Source organism: Anthonomus grandis, chromosome 8 (genome assembly GCF_022605725.1).
Source record: "Anthonomus grandis grandis chromosome 8, icAntGran1.3, whole genome shotgun sequence".
Taxonomy (NCBI): domain Eukaryota; kingdom Metazoa; phylum Arthropoda; class Insecta; order Coleoptera; family Curculionidae; genus Anthonomus; species Anthonomus grandis.
Genome location: NC_065553.1, coordinates 20,794,107 through 20,803,942, shown reverse-complemented (window position 1 = coordinate 20,803,942; position 9,836 = coordinate 20,794,107). Strand labels below are relative to the sequence as shown.

The following is a 9,836-nucleotide window of genomic DNA, read 5'->3' as shown; positions in this document are numbered from 1 at the left end:
ATTGATTTCTATCCCAGATAAAACCAAAAAAAAATAGTTCGAAAAGTAATTTGAATCTCGCGCGCGCGCTATTCTAATCTAGCGCCCAAAAATGCTAAGTCAAGTAACATCGCTTACCGCCTTTATATAAAGTTCAAAATAGTAGAGAAATCAAGAATTTTCTAGCGCGATGTGAGCAAGCGAGATAGCAATAGTCCCGAATTCCCGATTGCTTGCGTAGGTAGATACACGAAGCTTCCAGAGTCGTATGCGCGGTATAAAAGCCACGCTAACCGCAGCGACCGACAGTTCGGTTTTAATTTGAGTGAAGTGTCAACAGAAAATATAAAGAGAAGAAATAAGTGATTGAGAATAAGTGCAGTTTAATAGTGTTTTGGGAAGGGAATAGTTCTAGTGTAGATTTTAACTCGACTAGCCGGAGTCATATATTTTGATCCACAATCAACGTAGATTTCCTGTCGCAGTGTTAACCCGTCAAGTGCCGTGTATAATTGAATTATGAAATCGTAAGTAAAACTCTGTTATTAGTAAGTGTTTCTCTACCTATTTAATCGATTTTAATCAAATTTAGCTTTTAAGTTGGCCAAATATTAAAATAAAACAAATAAATAACTATTTTTTTTTCAGAATTTCTCTAACTGTAATCACTACGTCATTATTTCAGATATAAAGTCTGTATTAAAATATTACAGGTAATTTAAGTAGGTACTGTAATTGTTTTTAGGTGCTGTGTTAATGACCCCAAAATTAGAACGCAACATGGACAAGCCAGGACCTAGTAAAAAGCGTAAGGTTAAAGATGAAAATCGGCAGTTTCAAGAAATTTGGACTGAGAAATACTTTTTTGTATGGTCGAATAACAAAGTCGCTTGTTTAATTTGCAAGAATTCTGTTGCGATTGCAAAGGAATATAATGTAAAAAGGCACTATGAAACGCAGCATCCTTCTTTTACCAAGTATATAGGCGAATTAAGAAAGCCAAAAATGTTGTCTTTAAAACGGGAGCTTATTGATCAGCAAGCTATGTTTACAAAACCCATTCAAGATTCAGAAACAGCTACAGAAGTTAGTTATGAAATTTCTCGAATGATAGCAAAGCGAAGTCGCCCCTTCAATGATGGCGATTTTGTAAAAGAATGCTTAGAAATTGCCGCTAAGAAATTGTGTCCAGAAGCAGCAAAAAAGTCTGAGAAAATTCAACTGAATCGTATGACTATCCAAAGACGAATTATGACTTTGTCAGGTAATATTGCGGAACAATTACTTGAAAAAACTAAGATCATTGAATTTTTTTCATTAGCACTGGACGAATCCACTGATATTAGCTCCACAGCTCAACTTCTTATATTCATACAAGGTGTTACTCAAGATTTTGAAGTCTTAGAAGAGTTATTAGGAATGTGTTCATTGAAAGGTCAAACCAAAAGAGTTGATATACTCAATGTACTTTTGGATGAGTGTTCAAAAACTTATTTGGACCTTCAAAATCAAAATTATCGAGAGTTTAGTAGCGACTGACGGTGCTCCTTCGATGATTGGTGTCAATTCCGGGCTAGTTACTTTGCTGAAAAAGCATCTGCAAGAAAAAAACATAAACGCTGAAGATCTCATGCAGTTTCACTGCATTATACACCAAGAAGCCCATTGTTCTAAAAAAATTGAATTTCAAAATGTCATGAAAGTGTTAGTTTCGACTGTAAATTTCATAAAATCACGAGGACTCAATCACAGACAATTCAAACAATATTTTGATGACATCGAAAGCGAATACGGAGATTTACTGTATTATACAGAAGGAAGGTGGCTAAGTCGTGGATTGACATTGGAACGATTTCTAAATTTAATAGAAGAAATTAGAAGATTTCCGGCGGAAAAGCAAAGGGATGTTCCGGAACTTAAAAATCCTGATTGGTTGTGTGATTTGGCTTTTTTAGTTGACATTACAGATCATTTGAATGTCTTGAACACACAGCTTCAAGGCAAAAATCAACTAATATACCAGCTCTACGCTCATGTATCATCCCTTTCAATGCAAGCTGGCAATTTTCAGATTACAATTGAATTCTGGAAATTACAATCATTTTTCGAATTATAAGAAGATAGCTGACAAATTCCACAAAACTGCGATTAATTTCAATTATGTAGAAAAGCTAGATATTTTGATTCAATCTTTTCACAACAGATTTTCGGAGTTTAAAAAAGTGAAACCTCTGTTGTTCTTTTCAGCAATCCTTTCAAAATTTCAGTTGAAAATATGCTACAGTCAATGCAGTTAGAAATTATCGACATTCAAAACGACCAAGATTTACACAACAAATTCAACGAAGGAGACTTGCTGAACTTTTACCGCTGCATTGATAAAAATATGTACAAAGAGTTGCGCATAAACGCTCTGAAATGTGCCAGCTTATTCGGTTCTACCTATATATGTGAACAAACTTTTTCAATACTAAATAATAATAAAACAAAAAATCGAAACCGCCTCGCAAATGAAAGTTTGGAAGCGGTTTTACGTGTCGCTACAAGTAAATTTGAGCCAAATGTAAAAAAGATTGTACGCACTATGCAGTGCCACGCTTCAAATTAAGAAATTCTTTTTCAATTTTAATAGATTATTATCAATTCTTTATTGTCTTTATTTACCTGTACTTCTGGCGATCGGCCCGCCATCAGTTCATGATTTGCTCGAGTGGCCCATAGTCTTAATAAGTCTGTGCAAACATGATTTAAAGAAATTAGGTGTCTTTCCGATAGAAAGATTCTCAACAAAAAAAAAACTTTAAACCACTTTCAATTGCACGGAATCGACCGGACATACATAAGTGATTTTATTTTATGAAGGTAAGAGTGCGATTATCTTCTTTAACTTTTTACGTAATTATTGAATTATAATTTTATTAAGGTGAACATTGAACTAATAAAGTGCTAAACTTCTCTACTTTGATTTATATTATAGTGTTACTTTATATAGGTTATTATTACTTGATCGCTGGTCCAACGGTTGGGCACGTTGGGCCTTTGCTGATCGACGGACACCACTTTGCGCATGTCCTCGAAACTGGGATCGCTGGGCACCACGTCGTAAAACGGCGGTTTGTAGTCCTCGACGATTCCGTTGCTGACCGCCCGTCTGCAGATTTCCCACAAAACGAGACCGAAGGCGTAAATGTCCGCGCGACGGAACGAGTCGAAATAGTCCATACGAATCCTGAAAAAAGACACTTTTTAACAATAACAATAACAGAAAAATTATAGCCTATTCATCAATTAACCACATTGGTTGAATACTAGCGGCATTTTTCTCATCTCATACTATTTAATTAATCTATTTTTTAATCTATAGCCTTATTAATATAAATATTATTTTAATCTTCCAAAAAATCAATATCTTTTATTTTAATCAAATTAATAGAATTATCTCATTTAATTTAAAAATAAAATTTATTTATATAATAAATTTTTTATCCCTCGCAGGATTATCGTCATTTTTAGGCTTTATTCCTAAATGATTAATTATTAATTTTCTTATTTTAAGTGATTTTTATACATTAAGAATAATTTTAATTCTCTTTATCCTTTTAGCTATATACATAAACTTTCTTATTTTCAAGTTAAATTTACAAATTGTTGTGCACCTAAAGATTCTGAAAAAAGGCAAAATCCAGATGTAGATTACTTATAAAAATAGATTTATTTACCCTGCTCTATTTAACCTAAGATATCCATAATCATAGTTTAATAATGCTAACGACTTTTCTATATGATTTGAATTAAATTTTATTTATATATTTTATACAAATTATATTGTAGCGGGGGTTCTACGTACTTGCCGTATGTCCACCCTCGGGTAAGCCTTTAGACAGTGAGAAACCAGGTAGAGATTGAAAGTAGACTGTCCGGTTATAATGAGATCTTATTGCTCTTAATCTTTATTATTACAAATAGATACTAATAAGTAACAGGTTTGGTTGCTTAAAACTAAATGAACAAAAAAGTCCTTAAAATCTAACAATCCCCATTACCAATTTCTATGATTAAGCAAGGCAGTTATTTGGGAAAATGTACTGGAAAATTCGGCACTCTATTAATGACGCAAAATAGTATGATTTAAGGGACGTTATGATGTTTTGTACAGGCGGTTACGGATGACATTCGTTAAGCAAAGCCGGAAACTCAACACCAATCAAGCGAAGCAATTTCAATCAATCGGCCAACATTTACCTCTGCTCTGTTGCTATACGCATAGTAATTATGACATCACGGACTCGGTTATTACTTGTCTCTCACCACTTTGAGAAGCCAAGTAATAATTAATAAACGCGGCTACTGCCTGCCCTACAAAACACGAAGAAAGATAGTGTCCAAGCAGTGGTTTTCATCTATCAAACAATTAAACGGAACGGCACGGCCGCGGACAGAGCAGAAAATAAAAAGTCAATAATAAAAATTATCAATTAAATACAAAATAAATCCGCAGTGAGTGTTTCTCTGGTAGCAAACAAGAATGTAACTTTTCGCGAACGGAACTAATGAAACGTTGGTTTAATCACCCGTTTACTACCTGCCCTACAAAACATGAAGAAAGATAGTGTCCAGGTAGTAATTTAACAAAACCGCGCTGCTGCCTGCCCTACAAAACAAGAAGAAAGATAGTGTCCAAACCACAGTTTTAAAAGTTCGTAAAGCGGAACGGAATCAATATGAATATTCTAATAATTAATCACAGATAAAAACTCACAGCGGAAAATTAAAATACCACCGTCTTCCAAGCTTGTAAAAATGGTAACTAAAATAGCGTAACGCGGATAATTTTACGATTATTTTATCAATATATCCCGCTTAATACCTGCTCTACAAAATACGAAGAAAGATAGTGTCCAGGCACCAGTTATCAATCGCGGCTGTTGCTTGCCCCACAAAACACGAAGAAAGATGGGCCCAAACAACAGTTTCAAAATAAAATCAAACGGAACGGAACGATATCAATAGCAACGGATTCGATAAAGATCTTAATACGCGAGCTTGGAAGCGGCCGGTCAACTGTCAACAGGTGGCTCTTACCTAACCCAATTCACACTGTTTTAGGCATTTGTGGTTCTTTATTATCCTAAGAATAACCAGGGCTAAAAACAATGAAGGCCAGAGACTACAACATAGTCAACGGAGAACTAAGTATAACTTATAAGAAATCGAATCTTTCCAAGATACTATCAGGCTAGAAACCTCTTTAAGTTGGTTTCTTTATGTATGTTTACAATTATAAACCCCTCATGACTCACAGGTAAAGCTTAAAATGTATCTTTTTGTTATGTAAATTATAAAATTGGAGGTTAAAATGTTAGGAGCAAAATTATTTCAGTTGTCTTATAAAAGAATGCCTGGGCTTACCCTTATTACTATAAAATAAAGACAAAATCTTGTAACTTCGTTACAATATGTTCAAAAAATCTCACAAAAAAATAAATAATTATATATTATCAATAGGGAATATAGTTAAACAATTTAATGAAACAGCACACAGAACAGACTAATTTTAAAATAGAAAGTAGAAGAAGGCATATTTAAATAATTTATTGTAGGCATTTTTTTTGTATTTGAATCTATAATTGCAATCTATAAAATAATTTTATTGTAAAGATATATATAAAATAATAACCTATTATAAAAAGATGCACAGTGTATAGTACGACTGGTTTCCACTTTAGGCAAACGCATTTACCATATCATTTATATATAAAATAAACAATAATGGCCCCAAAACTGTACCCTATAGAACACCAAACGTGACATTAAGAACTTCGGACAAACTATTCACAAATTTAACACATTTAGCTCTATTACACAAATAGGATTCGAACCAGTTTAAGACACCTCCTCTAATTTTTAAACCTTCTAATTTATAAAGCAATAATCTTGAATGCTCTTTTAAAATCCTAGAATACGTCTATAACATAATTATTATTAATTTCTCTTAAAACATCATGGGTGATTCTCACAAAAACCAGACAAATATGAAGTAATTAATTCTTTTCGTAGACAGGCACAGTGTTATTGGGTCGAAACTGTGGTATTTGGTACTGTTGAGACAGGAATAACAGTAGACAGTTTCGGAACTGAGGGTAAACAACTGAATATGTCAATTCCTTCTTATAACTTCTCTTATAACGTCTTATAACAATTCCATCAATATACCAAATTTTATTTGTTTATCTTATTTTATTTAATTTTTATTTTATTTTAATTACACCACTCCACAGAAAAAATTCCAATTATTGAGTGGGGGAAAAAATACAATATTATACAAATTACAATCCAAAACTAGAGAAAAAAAAAGAATACATTATTAATAGCAATAGTTTCCTACAATATTATACAATACTTGAATAAAAAATAATTTTGTTTATGTCTACTATCTAGGAAAAGCGCACTCTTTTAATTTCGGACAAATTGCAGATGAATATATCACATTGATCCTGAACAGAATTAAAAGTGCCACATGCTCTACGCATTGGAGAATATTTACAAATATTCGTTCTAGGTCTAGATAGGTAAAATGTGTCAGAATTTCTAGATGATATGCGGGGCACATGAAGATTTACATGTCGTAGTAAGTCTGGCGAATCAATTTTATTATTAAGAAGTTTAAATAAAAATTTCAGATCAGCAGATTTTCGCCTCTCCTCAAGACTATTAAAGGAGTACCTTTCGAGTAGGCGTTGATGTGAAAAACCAATTTCTGGGTACACTCCGTCACATTTATATGAAAGGAACTTTAAGAATTTACGCTGAACATTTTCTAGTTCATGTATATGATTCATATAAAATGGTGACCACACAGAAGAAGCATATTCCAGTATTGATCTCACATAAGAAAAATACAAAATTTTAAGACTAAAGATATTATTAAAGCTATGTGCGTTCCTAATGATAAAACCCAGCATTCTGTAGCTCCGATTAACAATGTCCTGAATGTGTGGCTGAAAGGAAAGAGTGCTGTCGAATGTCACCCCCAAATCCTTAAACTCCGTTGATCTCGGGACAGTCTCACTGTCCATAGTATAGTCATACATAATCAGGTTTTGCTTCAAAGAGTAAGAAACAACTTTACACTTGGCAGCATTAAGAGGAAGATTGTTATTTTTGCACCATGCATTGAGGAGATTAATATTATTTTGCAATTCCATACAATCTAAGATACTATTGATGCCATAATACAATTTTGTATCATCCGCATATAACAAACTATTTACAGTGAGCTGTTCCGATATACTATTAATAAATGTGTTGAAGAAGAGCGGCCCCAATATGGAGCCCTGTGGAACTCCAGACGTTGCAACTATCTGAGCCGAACTACGGCCATAACATTCCACGTGCTGAAGACGACCCGTAATATAAGAGCTAAAAAAGTGTATTAGGTGAGAAGAAAAACCGTAGTTTTGGTCAAGATTATTTAGAAGAATACCATGATCCAGACGGTCAAAAGCCTTCGAGAAGTCTGTATAAATAACGTCAACCTGTGACCTGGCATTTATTGACTCAGATATATGTTCTGTAAGACAAACTAAGTTTGTGGTGGTAGATCTACCTTTCATAAATCCATGTTGACGATGATCTATAAAATCCCTCATTGAAGGAAATAAGGCCGAATAAAGAACACGTTCAAAACATTTAGAAAAGTTGTTGATTATTGTAATTGGCCGATAGTTCTCGATGAGATTTTTATCATTTTTTTGTGTACTGGAATTATCTTTGATGACTTCCAGAGGTTCGGGAAACATTCTTGTTTTAGGGCCAGATTAAAGAGAACTGTTAACGGTTTAGCAAAAATACAAGCACTTAATAACTATTATACTGTTATCTTGAAGAGTATAATAGTTATTAACTTTTCTCTTTTTCCTGTGTCACCCGGTATATAAGAACATCAAAAAGGATAAAAAACGTCAAAAATAGGGATCGCGATTCACATTAAAAGATATATACACTACCGCTTACACGTATTTTCCCACTATGTATTCTTTTTAATATTTTAAATTAGATACAAAAATCTTATCTTTATCCCTATATTTAGATTGTATCTCTTTTGTAAATTGCATATATGCTTAAACAGCATACCTATCAACTATGGTTCGTTGAAAAACACTGAGTATTTAAAAATAGTCTTGCAAATAACAAACAATGTAGTGAAAATATGCACTTCTTCTAGAAAACTAATCTGTTTACAGCTCGTTTCCGATGAAATTTGAAACATTTAAAGGTGTTTAGTCTTCAAGAATTGATTTTGTGTAATATTGGTAAATAATTTCGCTTGCTTATTGACGATTGTCACCGTTTCTTTGCTGGTTTTTCAACACTCTTTAAAATGGCTAGAACAAAAGATATCGTTATCGGTAGAAACAAAAGGTATTATCATTGGACTTCATAAGGCTGGAAAGACTAACCGTCAAATTTCGACGGATTTGGGAATTCCAAGGCGGACTGTCGATTATAATGTTAGGAAATTCACCGGAGGAGGAACTATTAGCAACAAACCTCGATTGGGAAGGCCAAAGGCAACAAGTTCAAAGGAGGATTTAAATATTATCATTACAAGCAAACGCAATAGACGCCTTACCGCCCCTGAAATCACAACAAAAATCAACAAGGAGCGTAAAAAAGCGGTCAGTGTTTCGACAATAAAACGGCGACTTTATAATGCCGGTCTTAAAGGATGTTTAGCTGTATAAAAACTGCTACTGAAGGATGTTAATAAGAAGAAAAGACTTGAGTGGGCCCAATCACACAAAGAATGGACCATTGATGACTGGAAGGAAGTTCTCTGGAGTGACGAGTCGAAATTCGAGGTTTTTGGAACTAAGAGGCTTTTTAGTTTTTGTTCGCCGTTATGCCAATGAAAGTCGCTGAGAACTGTACGGTGGCCTCAGTTAAACACGGTGGTGGTTCGGTGATGGTATGGGGTTGTTTCGGAGGATCTGCAGTGGGCGATCTAACTAGAATAGAGGAAATTCGAGAAAAGAGGGTTACAAAACAATTTTAAGTGTCAGTGTACTTCCTTCTGTTACTCGATAATTGGGGAAAAACATCATCTTTCAACATGACAATGACCCCAAGCACACGTCGAAATTGTGCAAGCAATATTTAGGTCAATTACAAAAGCAACATCTTCTGAAAGTTATGGTATGGCCCCCACAATCACCGGACCTCAATCCTATCGAATTACTGTGGGATGAACTGGATAGACAAGTGCGAAAATCATGCCCTACATCAAAAGACGACTTGTGGAGGATCATCCAAGAAGAGTGGCACAAGATACCTCAGGAAACTTTGGACAAATTAATTAGAAGACTACCGAAACTCTGTAAAGCTGTTATTAAAAATCGAGGCGGACATGTAGATGAGTCCAAAATTCGATTTTCTTTAATTTAATTAATTGAAAAATGTATTGTTTATATTCATTTTGTTATAAATAAACCGTTTTATAAGAATAACCGATGGGTTTATTATTTTTAGTTATAACTTTAAAACAGTCATATGTGGGCAAATACTTTTCAGCGGTAGTGAATATTTATATTTTCGATACTTTTTGATAACTCTGTATATGAAAAAACTTACGTTTCGTCTAGGACCTCCGGGGCCATATACCTCTTGGTTCCCACCCGTGGATTAGAACCGACGTCAAGTTTGTCTGTCGTTTGCGAATGAGTCACTGCAAGTCCAAAATCTGCTATGCAACACGTCCCGTTGTTCCTCACCAGGATGTTTTTCGTTTTTATGTCTCTGTGTGCTATCGCCGGTTTACCCTGAAAGTTGAAAACAAGAGATTATGATTCTTATTAGTA

General features: G+C 34.1%; 1 protein-coding gene across 1 annotated transcript in view; it reads right to left on the bottom strand.

Moving 5' to 3' along the window:
• Positions 1–9,836, bottom strand: part of LOC126739233 (activin receptor type-1) — a 35,496-nt gene that overhangs the window by 13,195 nt on the left and 12,465 nt on the right. The window contains exons 7-8 of the mRNA XM_050444809.1: positions 9,610–9,797; positions 2,983–3,208 (exon numbers count right to left, since the gene is read on the bottom strand). Of these exons, the coding sequence (XP_050300766.1) occupies positions 2,983–3,208; positions 9,610–9,797 (414 nt within the window). The remainder of the gene's footprint in view (positions 1–2,982; positions 3,209–9,609; positions 9,798–9,836) is intronic.